The sequence below is a fragment of the Dendrobates tinctorius genome, unplaced genomic scaffold (genome assembly GCF_039654945.1).
Source record: "Dendrobates tinctorius isolate UK_male_01 unplaced genomic scaffold, ASM3965494v1 ptg000086l, whole genome shotgun sequence".
NCBI classification, from domain to species: Eukaryota; Metazoa; Chordata; class Amphibia; order Anura; family Dendrobatidae; genus Dendrobates; species Dendrobates tinctorius.
The window spans coordinates 13,533,205-13,549,993 of NW_027361754.1; the positions used below are offsets into that span (position 1 = coordinate 13,533,205).

The 16,789-nt window shown below is 41.2% G+C and overlaps 1 protein-coding gene across 1 annotated transcript in view; it reads right to left on the reverse strand.

Annotated features, from left to right (window-relative positions):
- Positions 1–244: 244 nt before the first annotated feature.
- Positions 245–16,789, reverse strand: part of LOC141097700 (nicotinamide N-methyltransferase-like) — a 59,847-nt gene continuing 43,302 nt past the window's right edge. The window contains exons 2-4 of the mRNA XM_073585079.1: positions 14,222–14,449; positions 7,910–8,117; positions 245–2,550 (exon numbers count right to left, since the gene is read on the reverse strand). Of these exons, the coding sequence (XP_073441180.1) occupies positions 2,121–2,550; positions 7,910–8,117; positions 14,222–14,372 (789 nt within the window). The 5' untranslated portion in view covers positions 14,373–14,449 and the 3' untranslated portion in view covers positions 245–2,120. The remainder of the gene's footprint in view (positions 2,551–7,909; positions 8,118–14,221; positions 14,450–16,789) is intronic.

The window sequence follows — 16,789 nt, forward strand, 5'->3', positions numbered from 1 at the left end:
ATGAGGTACTGCTATGGGTATAATAATCATGCCTATTTTCAGCATTGTCTTTACCTCATATAAATGAGTAATGTAAGATGTAATGGATGAGAAAGAGCATGATGGGGAAGATACAAGACAATGGTGCAATATAGGGAGAGCACATTTGACACAAAAAGCTAAGAGGTCATATGATAAATCAAGGTTTGCAAAATGTATTAAAGAAATAAAAATCCCACCCTAGTAAAAGACACAAACAAGTAAATGTGATTTGCTTAACTTTTTTTAATTATTCATAGAAAGTAAACAGAAAAAAGAACAATGCTAAAGCAAGGGATCCCAAAATGTGAAGCGCCCATGATGTCATTGATGAACAAGATTGATCAAGGCAATATTATTATTTGGGTTCAGAGGTAATTTAAGTTTTGCAAGTTGGAGATAGAATGATACTGTCTGTCAGAGGAAGTTCTTAAATCTGGATAGAAAATTGTGGTGGAGGTCCTTGTTAAAGGTGGGCAAGGTGGGAGCCCTTGGATTTTGGTATACTGCCTCATTGTGATTTCTGTGGAAAAGCTTTCACTGTCAATATACCAGTAATGGGGGCTCTGGTGTCATCACTGTGATAGGGCAGAAGCTGGGTGTGTCTCGATACCCTTTCTCAGCGCTTATTGTGGTTAACGACACATTTTCAGAGCTGAATGTGGTTCTCAAAGTCAGAAAAGTTGAAGAAATAGCTAAAAAATGAGTTATTGGTGAAATTTGTCAGTGAATGTCACCATGTGACTGAGAAATAGCAAATGAGCTCTTATACTGTTTAGTCTATGGGTCCCTATCTATCCCTGTCCCGAGGATTACCCCGGGTAGTAGGGATGCCTGGGACTTGATCCTCACTATACTCCTAAGTAGCACTAGTCTGTTAAGTGTATGGGGAAAACATAAACAAGACATACTGTGCAAAACAGGCACACAATCACACAGCACTTTCACAGTTAAAAACACTAAGGTATAAAAGTGTACAGCCTGTGCGGCAACAGAGTAACAAAATGACACCAAGGAAAAAGGAAAGGTTTCAACAAACACTGTTTGTGTGTCCACTTCCCCAGACCAGGATAGAAAAACTATAGCTGGCATTATTTGCATAGTCAAGCCAGCTTAAATATAAGGATAGCAGACATGACTATCTCAAAGCGTGTGACTTAAGTAGCACTTAGAGTTGATGCCTATGTCACCCTGCACTGATCATAACTATAAATTAAGTAAGAAGGTACAGTGTGAGAATCTGTGAAATGCACAGATCCTGACGCCACCATGACAGTTGGTGATACTCGCAAAAATCTCCTTGTGACAATAAGCTAGTCTTATGGCATGGTCTGTAACCCCCATGTCTCTTGTTCTGAACTATCTTCAGAGATGATTCATTTGGTTATTAATCAGCTGAGAAGATGATTCAGGAGAAGAGAGATACATCTTGCATAGATGCTTCAGAACTCCTAGTGCAAAACTACAAGCTTCAAACAAACAAATACGCTTTATTTGTTTAATCTCCTGGTTTACATCATTCACTACACATTTCAAAGCTCTTATCTTACATAGGGAACAGCTTGTTTACAAGGAGTATGGACACCAGAGCCTGGCCAAGTGCTACATACTGATGTAGTAAGTGCAGGAAAGGTGTTAAATCTGAACATCTCTGTCAACTCTCTCCAGCCTTTTTTTTATACAGCAGTGTTTGCTACTCCCCTCCTTCTCTGCTCCTGACCAAAATGCTCTTTTCAGTCCTGTAGTATCACAATCCCTCAGCCACCACCAGTTCTCTTCTCGTGTGCTTGTTCAAAGGCTCTGCTATATCTGTATGTGAATACAGTGCTAACAGTGTAGACTCAGAACAAACACTGCCAGACCATTAATGTGTTGTAGCAGGACAGAACTGTCTCTCAAGTAGGAGTATCCATCCAACAAGCCACTAGGAAGTAAAAAGCCAGCATAGCTCTGAGCTACTCAAGAGACAACTTGAGAATACTCATTTTACATGATTTTCTTTAAAACCTATAGGTAAATATGATTGATTATAGATGGAGCCCTGTTTAAAGCTTTACCAAGAAACTCTAGACATGGAGATAGACAAGAGAGATATTTTCTATTTAGACCTCACTCTCTTTGTGAGCTACGATGTATATGATGCCCTTATAGTCAGTATGGTCACTCTCAGCTGTTCTTTTCTTAACCTCACAATGGTCAATAACAAAACCTGATCCAACTAGAGCTTTCTTGGCAAACTCCTCATCATAACTCAAAGCATGGACTTTGTCTTTCCCAACTGTGTAATATGTTGTTTTTAAATCCCCAAGTATTATAAGGCGTCCCCCATGTGTCAGCAATCTTTCGAACTTCTTGAGATATTTAATATAATCATCTTCTTTTTTGCTGACAGTATCCAGGAGAAAAGCACTGACGATAGTATCTGCTGGAGGTAAGACCATAGGTTCTATTATGTTTTCTTTCTCAAGATCAATTTTCATAACATGTTGAGCTGCCGATCTCACTTTTTCTAATTTCTCCTGAAAGTTTTCACTGAAAGAAATAGGAAAACATAAGTTACAGTAAGAAAAATGTGTTTTTGTCATCATTTTCAAAGACTCATAAAGTGAGTGAAGTTTTGAAGTTTTTCATGGAAAGGGGATGCTTTTATTGGTACAATTTTGGGGAAGATGTAATGTTTTAATTGCTTTTAATAATTATTTTTTTCTGAACTTAGTTTCCAGCAGTGTGTGTTAAATAGTTTTTAAACGTATTTTTTTTACTTTATGAATAATTATACTTTTATGCATTTCATATTATGTCCTCTTACGGACGTGGCTATACCAAATATACATCTTTTTTATTTTGATTTTTTTTAACTTAGAAAAGCCATTATTCAAAATTTTTCATGGTTTTAAAATATTTTTACATTTTTTCTTAACTGGAAAAAATAGCAATTCTGAAATTTCATTTTTTTTTCTTTTTGCAGCTTTTATCTTTCAATAATGTTATATTTTTAATATTGGACTTTTATTAACACGGTGACGGAAAGTCTATTTTTTGTATATTTTTATACTTTTTTAAATTTCAAAGGGAAAAAGTGAAAAGTGATTTGAATTTTGATGTACTTTTATATTTTTATATTTTTTTTTTTACTTTTTATTCCAGTTTCCTTAGGGGGCTAGAACCTACTAAGACCACAGACACCTAAGAACACAGCTTGTGGCTGGAGTACCAAAACTGTAGTCACGGGGTCTTTAGCAGGGTCTCAACTACTTTGGCAACCCATATACCGATAAACAAATGGAAGCATATGCCAAGTAGTTTAAAAATATTTTAGCCTTTATTTAACACTTATTAACACACAATTTTAAAAGAATTTTTGCCACAAACCAGGTCAGGTATACCCATCATATTTAACCATATTTCAACTTCTCTCTCATATATCTAACTGTTGCAATATCCAGTAGCACTCGTGCACTTTAAAAGCTATATACTCCACTGATGTTATGTTATTTAACCTAGGAATTTATTTATTGCCAGCAGCAACATTCTGAATTAATGAGCACCAAGTATTATACTTTAACTTTGTGGATATATAAAATACGTGCATATATATTTTTGTGATGGGTAATTTGTTTTTTATACTGGGCTATGAGCAATAGTTTAACTAAAATTGAGCTTGATTGAAAATCCTAGTTCTCAGCTTTGAAAGATTCATATGAGCATTCTTGTTTTGTGACTACTGCTGTGGCAAACAATGTGGGCCTACTTATCCCTAAATAAGATTGCTATATATATATATATATTCTATAGGCCATTAATGGCTTTGACTCTAATGAGCAATCAGTCTAACTAAATTTGAGGTCAATATACTGAGTAATCTATGTCCTTTGCATACGTCGAACTTTATAAGCACCAATTGTACTAATAGTTGTGCTGTATATAGACAAACATTTCTTTTGTGGATTTTCATTCTTGTATGCTCTAATATTTATAAGGATACTAGCTGAAGTGCCCGGTGTTGCCTGGGAATAGTAACCAACTGTGGTTAGTTATAACAAATTAAAATGAATATATTGCACATAAAAACATTTCACATCATGTATTCAACACTACAGATTTGCAACACAAATTAACTAAACGATTACCCAAGTATTGATAGTATTTTATTTTCAACTCATTCAAGAGGCTTTTGATAAACAACATTTTTGGTTTTTTCTTTCGGTGCAAAGATGAACAGATTTTTGGCAGTTCCAACTCTTGAACAGACCACGTAAAGTTGACCATGAGAAAAGCATGGAGATTGCAAATCGATCCCTACTACATTCAAGGACTGTCCCTGAGCATTGTTAATGGACATTGCAAATAGCAGTTGAACTGGAAACTGGAGGCGTTTAAAATCAAAAACCAAATCAGATGGAATGAGTGGAATTCTTGGAATGAAAATGTCCTCTCCTTTGGCACATCCTGTTTCTGAGCTGTGTATCTAATCCTATCCTGTGTGATAATGTCTGCTGTGCTGTGTACCTACTCCTCTCCTGTGTGTTACTTTCTGCTGAGCTGTGTATCTAATCCTATCGTGTGTTACTGACTGCTCAGCCTTGTATCTAATCCTATCCTGTGTGATACTGACTGCTGAGCAGTGTATCTAATCCTATCCTGTGTGATACCATCTGCTGAGCCGTGTATCTAATCCTATCCTGTGTGATACTGACTGCTGAGCCATGTACCTTATCCTATCATGTGTGTTACTGACTGCTCAGCTGTGTATCTAATCCTATCCTGTGTGATACTGACTGCTGAGCCGTGTATCTAATCCTATCCTGTGTGATACTGAGTGTTGAGCCATGTATAAAATCCTATTCTGTTTGAACTGGAAACTGGAGGCGTTTAAAATAAAAAAACAAATCAGATGGAATGAGTGGAATTCTTGGAATGAAAATGCCCTCTCCTTTGGCACATCCTGTTTCTGAGCTGTGTATCTAAACTTATCCTGTGTGATAATGTCTGCTGAGCTGTGTACCTAATCCTCTCCTGTGTGATACTTTCTGCTGAGCTGTGTATCTAATCCTATCCTGTGTGATACTGACTGCTGAGCCGTGTATCTAACCCTATCCTGTGTGATACTGACTGCTGAGCTGTGTACCTAATCCTATCATGTGTGTTACTGACTGCTCAGCCGTGTATCTAATCCTATCCTGTGTGATACTGACTGCTGAGCCGTGTATCTAATCCTATCCTGTGTGATACTGACTGCTGAGCCGTGTATCAAATCCTATTCTGTGTGATACTGTCTGCTGAGCCATCTATCTAATACTATTCTGTGTGATACTGTGTGCTGAGCTGTGTATCTAATCCTATCCTGTGTGATACTGTCTGCTGAGCCATGTATCTATTCCTATCCTGTGTGATACTGACTGCTGAGCTGTGTATCTAATCCGATCCTGTGCGATACTGACTGCTGAGCCATGTGTCTAATCCTCTCCTGTGTGATACTGACTGCTGAGCCGTGTATCTAATCCTATCCTGTGTGATACTGGGCTCCCCCTGCAGTCTGTGTCAGAGGGTGGTGTTGTGAACTCTCTTAATCTGACTTTTGAGGCAAAGCTCCCTCTGGTGGATACTGCTTGTAGTGGAGCTGGTCAACATGATGTTAACCTATCAGCTGCAGAGGATAATTGGAGGAGTGGGGGTAGTGACTGGGACTACATAAGCGAGCAGACTTCTCTCAGTGGCTGCCGGTGATACTCCTTTCTTTGCTTATTGAGGATTTCTGTCTCCTGCCTGATCCTGCATTTTTCAGCTAAGTGTCATTTGCTAAACCCTTTGCATCTGATTTCGCATTGCTGACAGGGGTCAGCTTGCTCCCCCTGGGGCTGCTGGCTCCTGCCCTGTATTTTTGTATCTTGTTTGTTTGCTCAGTCCCCTGCTGTATTAGCCTGTTGCTAGCCGCCAGTTCACACCTGAGTGCTGATATAGAGGGGCGAGGTTGTGCAAACCTCAGTATTTTTGTACATCAGTCATGTTGGAATTGTTAGGGTTTTTGCATGATTGCAGACAGTGCCTTTTCTGTCCTGTCCTATCTAGTCAGTGCGGGTCCCTTCATTTGCTCCGTCTATTTTCTGTCTGTTTGTGCTTCATCTTGTCTCACCGACAACATATGTTTGGGGGGCTGTCTATTCCTTTGGGGATCTGCTCCGGGGCAGTTTAGATTTCACCTTTCTGTCTTTAGGCTTAGTTAGTCCTCCGGCTGTGACGAAGTGTCTTGGGCAACGTAGGAACGCTCCACGGTTACTGCTAGTTGTGTTGTTAAGATCAGGGGTCTGCAATCCTCTGAGCAACCAACCTTTCTGGTGTTCTGGTGGCACAGCCTATTGTACTCTCCTCCTCAGTGACCCATTCATAACAGGGTGGTCTGTGTTGGCACGGTAATAAATTGTGTTATTTCCAGCTTTACAGATGGATGATAACACCATAGAAATGATAAGAATAATAGGCAAAATTGTTTGGTGAATTGGAACGCGTGGGGTTAAAATTTTGCCTCACAACATAGTCTATGACGCTCTTGGGGTCCAGACATGTGACTGTGCAAAATTTTGTGGCTGTAGCTGCGACGGTGCACATGCCAATCCCGGACATACACACATACATACATGCATACACTTTTTCCCCATTATGTACCTAGGGGCAAAATTGTTTGGTGAATTGGAATGCGCGGGGTTAAAATTTCACCTCACAACATAGCCTATGACACTCTCGGGGTCCAGACGTGTGACTGTGCAAAATTTTCTGGCTGTAGCTGTGACGGTGCAGATGCCAATCCCGGACATACACACATACATACAAACATACACACACACATTGAGCTTTATATATTAGATTAGATTTTTAGCTCATTGTTTGAGTATAACTACACCTGTGTTTGCAGTTCCAGCTTTGCGTTTACCCACTAAAAGCAAAAATTATTTTAAAATTGTGTGTTAATAAGTGTTAAATAAAGACTAAAATATTTTTAATCTACTTGGCATATGCTTCCGTTTCTTTGTAGGTATATTGGTATTGTGGAAGTGCCTTATGTAGCTAGGCCATTGCTTTATTGGTTTTGTATACTATGGTAACTCACTGACCCATGATCCCATCACAGGGGCCTATGGGAGCATAGATCAGTGATCCTTGTGGACTACTTACTTTAAATGTCACTGTTAGAGCTTTCAGGGTTTAAAAGCAGTAATCAGATCTTAGTGTAGCTCCAGTTGCTGCTGTTAGAGGTAGTAGTGTAACAACTAGAATCCGCCATGTGAGCAGAGGACTCAGCTCCTGAACCTGCTCCATAAACAGACACCCAACATAGATTTGAGCTCAGTGGTGTCAACTAGATGTTTGGCTTCCAGTAGAAGAGAAAAGACTTGAATCCAACCAAAACTCTTAGATTTTAATAAAAGACACTTCTTCAAGTGATCAGTTTCATAATTTACACTGAGAAAACTCGTAAAGAGCTCTATAACTAATGCAACCATAGAACCCTATTTACATTGGGTCATCTAAAAAAAAACCCACTGAGCTTTAAGGCCCCGTCACACTAAGCGATATCGGGGAATACTCTGGCTTTGTACCTCCAATATACAAACCAAATGCAATGAATACAGAGCCCTACTCTGACAACCAACAACACCAATTACTAAATTACTGCACCTGTGAATTAAAAATTTTGATTGGAGTGGATAATTTTTTTTTTGAACTTCTGAAATTTTTTTTATGAATTGACTAATATTACGTAAATACTCAATTGCTGTTGGGAAAAGGTATTGTCTAAGCATTTAATAGATCTGGATTTGCTTAATGTCTCTTGTACAATAGCAACAATGACAATGGCAATGAGATTCCACCAATATTTGGACAAATACTTCACCTTTTTCCTTCTAGGTCTACATTAAGTTTTGCAGCATAATCCCAATCAAACGCTCCTGTATGTGAGTCTGCCCATCTTTTCAGCTCCAAGATGCATCTGTCGCTGACCTTCAGCACTATCATGTGCTTGAAATAATCACAGGCTGCAAATAAAGTCTGAACCATGGGACCAAGGCTGAGGTCAATCAAGATATCGTCTTTTATTTGACCTGCAGAAAAAAATCCAAATATTAAAACATACTGTATATATATGCAGCTGAACGTTTTTAAATTGTGATTCATGATCCCCTAATTATACATGTTCCAGCGACTAGTAGCAATAGGAATCCTATATAGGAAGCTACAATGCCAAAAGGTGATACCAAAACAATTTGTTCACCCTTGGCACAGGCCACATCTGCTCCAACAGTCAATTTAAAACCGGAGAAAAAGGAGCAAAGCGATGAAATGCAAAAATATCAATAAATTTTATTAGATATCATACAAAAAGTGTATGGAATCATAATGAAGTGCCAATAAATAAGCAGATAAACACACACCCAGCAGCCCCCTCATCCATCCAAGATGGTTCTTCACATGGGGATCAGGGGTGGTGATAATAAAAAAATCTTGTCACAGATGGAGGTCAAGTGGATCATCCAACTTGACACTATGACACCTAATGGACTTAACGAATTTTTGAGCTTTGCTCCATTCTTATAGTGTTTTCTTTTTTCCCTTCTCCCCCCCTCTCTTATGGGCATAATAATTATGCATCAATGAGTTCGTGATCTAATTCTCTCTAGTGGGCTTCCATTATATGGGACAACCTTTTGCACAATTGTTCATAGTATATTTCATATGGTTATATGGGTATATATTTATACATATTTAATGTATTCCTTTGGGGCAACAAAAATCTCTCCCCTGTCTTTCTTCCTCCCCATGTTCATGTCACTCTTCCCTTTCCTTCTGGCAGTGTTTTGTTTTTAATTGCTTTTAATTTATTTTAATTCTTCACTAATTTTTTTGTATGTCAATGATATTTTGTATTTATTGACCTTGAGGATACTACATTTCTCCTGGACCTTCGCTTTGTGCTATGCCCATCAAAACAGGATCCAGCAGTCTTTACAGTTGCGGGAGTCATGACCATTTACTGTTATTTGATATATTTGATATATCTGATACATGAGATTTGTTTATTTTTGTTATATTGTTGATATCAAATAAAATTTATTGATATTTTTGCATTTCATCGCTTTGCTCCTTTTTTCTCCGGTTTTAAAATGTTCCAGCGACTGTACGCACACCAAATGGAGAGCGGACATAGCAAGTTAAGGAGAGAGGAGTGCTGTGGATCCCGGGTGCTGCCGCTGACAAAAAGCTTCCAATTTCTTGCAGCGTGTTCATGAGTCGAACCTACCCCGTCTTCAGGCTCATGGAAGTTTTTTAGATTTACCGCCTGGATTAACCTTTGTCAGGGGCTCTTTCCTTTACAAACATTAATTATGTTAGGGCTGGTGGAAAGCACCAAATAATAAAATAATAATAAGGTGCATTCGCAGTCCACCGTGCAGGGGTGGTAAACTGCTGCTTAGTAATGGCGGAAGTATAAAGCGGTATACAAGAGGTCACACGTGGGTTAACATCACCCAGTGTGAACAGAAGCGAACTCTGTTACGACACAGAGCCACGCCACCGCTGAACATAAATGCCAGAGCCTGTTAAAATCCAGATCCTCACATTTGTCTCCAGAGGCTGTCCTTCTTCCCAGCTTCTGAGCATGCCCGTGGGATGAGCTCCCATTGGAGTTCAGGAGTCAGGTGCTCAGGTCCTGCTCCTGATTCCATTGGTTCTGCTCAAGGCTCTGGAGATTTCCGGCAGGTCCTGTACGCTATAAAAAGTGCGCATGGCCGTTCCGCCATGCGCTAGTATTTCATACTTGCTGCTGTGTGTTTGCTGATGGATGCTTGGACTGGTGAATGACTCATTAAATACCCCCTTCCTTGGTTATTACGTTTGTGTGAGTGTTTGAGTTCAGCCAGTATTAGCGCCAGACCCTATACAGACTCAGCGTTATTTAGGTTTTTGTTGGCAGCTCTGTGCATAAAACAGAGTCTGCTTTAGTGCACTGGGTGCAGCTAAAACCCTGTGCACATTACCGCCTGAGTGCCCTGCCTCTTTTAGCAGCGGTTACTCCATCTACTGCACGGTGGACCCCGAGAGGTGAACGCACTATATTTTAATTTTATTTAGTGCGTTCCACCGCTCATAACATAATACTAGCGCCAGGGTCTGGTTGGAGATGGCAGATCAGCAGCAATTGTTGCAATGCGTGCGACAGCTCGAGGCTCACTTGGCTACCCTTGACAGGGCCCTCGCAGTTTCGCAGGCAACAGATGCTGCTGTCCAGGCACTCACAGATGCGGTAGGGCGTATGTCCATGTTCGCCCTTGCTCCGACAGTTACCCTCCTCCCGTTACCCGAAAAATATTCTGGGGATGGCGCCTCCTGTAGGGATTTTATCAGCCAGTGCTCGATCCACCTGGAGCTGCTGGCTGTGCAATTCCCTATGGAGCGGGCCAAAGTGGCCTTCATTATATCCCTACTGTCGGGCAAGGCGCTGGAATGGGCTATGCCGCTATGGGAACGTGGTGACCCCGAGATTCGGACCGCTGTCAACTTGCTAACTGCCATCAAGCAAGTATTTCTCGGTCCGCGGGTCACGCACAACACGTCTCTGCAACTACTCGCCCTTACTCAGGGGTCACTCTCGGCTAGCCAGTATGCCGTTCGTTTTCGGACACTGGCGTCCGAGTTGGAATGGTCCGACAAGGCCCTTATCTCCATTTTTTGGCGAGGTCTAGCAGAGCACATGAAGGATGCTCTCTCCACTAGAGAGATCCCCACCAGCTTGGTGGAGTTGATTTCCATTTCCTCACATATCGACCTCCGTTTTTCGGAGCGCGGTATGGAGCGGGCTCACTCCAAGCGAAGAGCTGTTTCAGCTCCTACATTTTTTGAACCTCTAGAGCTGTCTGAGCTGGAAGTCCTACCCCCTGAGCCCATGGAGGTGTCTCGTACTAATCTCATTACGGACTCACCACGTATGTGCGGTTTCTCCGGAAGCCAGCCCCCCGCAATGGTCGGAGTCTGAACCGGTTGTCGAGACCTTTGTCCCTCCTCATCTTAGGGCTCAGGTACTCACCTGGGCGCATGCGTCCAATACGTCTCACCATCGAGGCTACATGCAAGTCTCGAAGCTCTTGGCCGGAGCGTATTGGTGGCCCCATAGGGCTTGGGACATCAAAAAATTTATCCAAGCCTGTACCGCTTGTGTTCAGGACACCCTTCCTAGGCGGAGACCGGTGACGGTCGCCGATTCACGGAGGTGCTCTGCTACAGCGCCCGCTCTCGTTATTTCTCAGGTTTCCCTTCTGAAACCTGGTGATCTTGATTCCACTAATGCCATCCAAGTGTCCCGGTTCATGGTAACACCTACCAGGACACTAAGCTCGCCTTTGGACGAGTTTGAGCCCTATGCCACTGTTGGGCACAGGATGGTGGACCGGAGGTTTCAGGAAGGAGGGGGCCCTAGGAGGGGGGTAATGTTAGGAATCTGGTTTCTACCATGCCTATGCAGCAATCCAGATCCTCACATTTGTCACCAGAGGCTAAGTCCTTCTTCCCAGTTTCTGAGCATGCCCATGGGACGAGCTCCCATTGGAGTTCAGGAGTCAGGTGCTCAGGTCCTGCTTCTGATTCCATTGGTTCTGCTCAAGGCTCTGGAGATTTCCGGCAAGTCCCGTACGCTATAAAAAGTGCGCATGGCCGTTTCTCCACGCGCTAGTATTTCATACTTGCTGCTGTGTGTTTGCTGATGGATGCTTGGACTGGTGAATGACTCATTAAATACCCCCTTCCTTGGTTATTATGTTTGTGTGAGTGTTTGAGTTCAGCCAGTATTAGCGCCAGCGCCAGCGCACCCAAGCTTCAGCTGTGCCAGCAGCTAAGCGTCCTGCACCGTGCTGCCAGCGTAGCGGTGTCTCTTCTGCGGCTCAGTTCACGCCACGCTGCGGTAGCAGCTGTTCCGGTGCTCGCAGTTGCGACGTCCCCTATCCTATTTTCTACGGTAGGTCTAGAGGGGATAGACCTGGTGTTTAAGGCTATTTCTGTGACCTTTTAATACCGTGTCCACATCACTGAAGTCTGTGACCCTATACAGACTCAGCGTTATTTAGGTTTTTGTTGGCAGTTCTGTGCATAAAACAGAGTCTGCTTTAGTGCACTGGGTGCAGCTAAAACCCTGTGCACATTACCGCCTGAGTGCCCTGCCTCTTTTAGCAGCGGTTACTCCATCTACTGCACGGTGGACCCCGAGCGGTGAACGCACTTTATTTTAATTTTATTTAGTGCGTTCCACCACTCATAACAGTAGTCACCACCTCTTCATGGCTAAAGAGAACACTATGTCAGGGTTTGGGGCAGTATGGTACTTGTGATATGCATGTGTTCTAGTGAATAAACAACTGTTGTTTTGGAAATCATGTATTCTTCATGCTATGGGGCAGTATGGAGACATCAATCATGTGACTAAAACTTTAGAATTGAGGCTTTTTCGATGCCGCTGCACCGCAAACAATACGGTAATGAGAAAACAAAACAGTAACTACCCATAAATGGTATCAATATAAAAATCAGCTCAGGGTGGAAAAAAACAAGGCCCTCAACTAGCCCCATTGACTTAAAATGTAAAATTTTATGAGTCTCAGAATATGGCAACACAAACTACATTTTTTAAATACATTTCAATTTCTTTTTTAAAATTGTAAATAAAAATAAAAAACAATAAATTATATATGTTGTACTAACTTTGAGAATCATGTTCTCAAGTCCTTTCATTGTAGAAACAATCGCAAAATTGCCCTTTTTTTTGCAATTTTGTCCCTCGTAAAAATTTTTTTGCCTTCCAATATATCACATGTTAAAATGTATGATGTCCATTAAAAAATACAACTCGTCCTCAAAAAAAAAATAACCGTCATATGGCTACGTTGATGGGAAAATTAAAAAGTTATGGGCGGCTTTTGGAAGAATGGGAGGAAGAAACAAAAGCACAAAAATGCAAAATCGTCATGAGAGGAAGCAGTTGAAAAGGATTAAAATGGTGATTGATCCAAACTCACTGTCATGGTTAGGACATGGTTAATGTATTGTTCTCACAGGGTTAACTTTTGCCGGCCTCTCTTTGGATCTGGGAGGGGTATTTATACTCACTCCAGACTAGGATTCCCTGTCAGCTATACTGTTATTCTGGCTGTGTGTCTGACCCCCCTGGTGTGCGTGGATACTGCATTGCCTGTTTGATTCCCGTGTATAACCCGGTCTGTCCCCTCACTCAGTTCTCTGTCTCTCATTTTGGTACTATTGTCTTCTCTGGTTCTGACCTCCTGGCTTGGCTATTGCTACTCCGTTACAGTTTGTCCCTATTGTACCGTCTATTGCCCGTTCTGGTTTTCTGATCTATTGCCACATCCTGACTATTCGTTCTGTCTAACCCTTTGGTACTGTCCTGATATCTTGCGCTTTGACCCGGCTTGATCTGTTTTACGTCTCTGTCTATGCCCCTTGGTAACTTGCCCCATAGTTACTTTTCTAGGAGTTTCCCTGTAGCTCATAGCTCTGTGGAGCTTAGGCCATGCCCCCAGCAGTCATGTGCTTCAGGTCCTGATAGTCTGAAGCACGCATCATCACCGCTGCTGCCCCGCTCCACAGGTATCTTTGAGCACTGTTTTTGTACTCAGGACACGCGCACTGGCTCAGTGAGCAAGTGCAGTGTGGTGTTCTTGTCACTCACAGAGAAGAAAAAATATTTGTCTTATTTATATTTATTACTTATTTGAGCTGTTTAAGGCTGTGTGCCCACGTAGCGTTTTTGAGCGTTTCTGCGGCGATTTTAAATGCGCGATTCTGCCGCGGAAATGCTCAAAAAAAGCATTCCATGCATTCCTAATAGAAAACGCACATGTTGTGCCAATGGTGCATTTTTTTACCGCTGCAGAATCGCTTAGCGGTAGAAAACGCAGCATGTTCATTAATTTTGCGGAATCGCCCGCGATTCCGCATACCATCAATTGTACGGGCAAAAACGCTTAGGAAAACGCATGCAAAAATGCTTGACAAATGGTTAAAAAAGCGGGTCAAAAACCGCATGCGTTTTCCTGGGAGCAGGGTGTGCGATTCTGCTCAGGAATATTCTGCTTGAGAATCGCTACGTGGGCACATAGCCTAAAACCAAATAACTATACCATAAAAAAGCTAAGATACATACCTTCCTTGAAAGTTTTTGTAAGATTTTTAATAGGAAATTCCAAGAAATCAGCACGCAAGTTCAACTTAGGATTATCTGACAAATATTCCTCCAGAAATTGTTTGGGATCAAAGCCATCTTCAGGATAGAACTTATAGGGTTTGGAATCCATTGTGTAATCTTGTATCACAGACGAGGTGGCTTCTTCTACACCGGTGCTCGAGGTCTTTATAATCAACAGAAGACAATCTACGAAGAGAGTTCATGTCATCGTAAATTCACATGGAGAATGTTGACTTACATTTTCCTAATAGGTAACTAGGGAAAGTATGAAGCCAGATCAGGATCTGTGCCTTTTTTAGACCAGCCAGAAATAATTTTTGGCAATTTGCAGTGACATCTAAAAAAGAGACAATGCTGTCGGGTTTGAAGAACTGATTGTGAGACCCTTTAACATCCTACTTTCCAGTGGAATAAAATTATCATTTAGTGTTAATAAATAGTTGACATACAATCACTCAGCATACCATAAAGTCATCATATAATAAAAAATTATGAATATAATATTTATGCAAAATGCATCTAGAGAGAAACTTAGCACTCAATTTTACAGTGAGCGTACAAAATTTTTTAATCTCAATTCAAATTATTTTAACGTTAATTATTGCAGATTGTGTAAAGAGACGAATTGCAGAGTGGTAGAGCAGTGGGAATGTGACCTCTGCCGCTGTGGTATAGCTCTACACCGTATGAAGGTCCAGATATAGGGAACGAAACGTTAAAAAATGTTGGATTTTTGTTCAAACATTTTGCTCATTCACTGCTCACTTCAGGGCCAAGTTTCTCTCTCTCTCTATATATATGCGGTCTGGACCCCTAGTCGAGCACCACATCTTTTATAGATGGAGTGATGTATATCTCTACAGTACTACAAATATAAATAACAAAAATAAAACAACTTAAAACAAAAAGAAAATCATCGTGCAACTTTTAAGTACATTTCATTTTTAACACTATAGAGCTATTGACTTTTTAATTTCCTTTTTCTATCAATTCTTCAATATGTCGTCTTCTTTGTAGGACAAGTTGTGGTTTCTACACATAGCATGTTAGGGTCCATGTTTGTTTGTATTTCATTTTTCTCAAATAACCCCCATTTTTCGTTGTCTTTTTAACACTAATCATGGATAACCTACAATAATAAAAGAATATCACCAACCCATTGTTCTACAACACATGACCACTCCACTACCTCAGCATTGCTCCCGAATACCCCAGTAAATACAAGAACCACTTGATATATAAAATAAATACAAGATATTTTTTGCATAGTTCATAAAATGCCTCAGACACGAAATATTAAAAATGGATGAAGTGACATCAAGTAATCAACTGATTCCTCATGATTTCTTTGTCTACAGAATGAACAATGTTTTTGTTTTATTAAGGTATTGTCAACATTTACTAACAGAGCATGATGATCAGGAGAACTGATCGTCCACAAACAACAAATCATGAAGAAATAAAATTTGGCACTCAACTCCTAAGGATCTTTTGCAAGAAAACTTTTAATGCTGTCCAAAATATAAACGTTTCGGTCATCAACCAACCTTCCTCAGTATACTGCAGTGTACAATATTTGAATAAAGAAATTGATACATCACAATGTCAACAAAAAGAAACAACAGAGAAGCTAATATACAAATCATGTTCTCTTATAAATAGAATGCAAAAAACACCGTGGATGTGAGGACAAAACAGGAATAAAGGGATAAGGAGAAACATACCCGACTGCTCCAATGAAATCTGTTTAGGTGTCAATGCCTAAAAATCGGCATCAATAATATAGTGATTGTATTGCTTATAGGGATGAAGGAAATGTAAAATGATGGTATAATGGTAAGTGGTCATACCTTTGATACAAATATAATGTACTAGATGGTGGCCCGATTCTAACACATCGGGTATTCTAGAATATGTATGTAGTTTATTTAAAGGGAATCTGTCACCCCATTTTTACCCCATAAGCTGGGGCCACCGCCATCAGGGGCTTATCTCCAGCATTCTGTAATGCTGTAGATAAGCCCCCGATGAAACCTGAAAAATAAAAAAAAACACATTAGATTATACTCACCGGGGGGAGGGTGCGGTGGGTGTCGCGGTCTGGTCTGGCGCCTCCCATCTTCATACAATGATGTCCTCCTCCTTGCTCCTCCCTCGGCTCCTGCACAAGTGTACTTTATCTGCCCTGTTGAGGGCAGAGTAAAGTACTGCAGTGCGCAGGCTCCGGGAAAGGTCAGAGAGGTCAGGCGCCTGCGCACTGCAGTACTCTGCTCTGCCCTCAACAGAGCCGATAAAGTACACGTGCGCAGGAGCCGAGGGAAGAGCAAGAAGGAGGACGTCATCGTATGAAGATGGGAGGCGCCGGATGGGACAGCGACACCCATCAGACCGGACTAAACGCCGGGGTGAGTATAATCTAACTTTTTTTCTTAGCTTTCAGGTTTCATCAGGGGCTTTTCTCCTCTCGCTGATTGGTTGCGCCCGGCCGGTCGTGACCAATCAGCGACCCGGGATTTCCGTTACAAA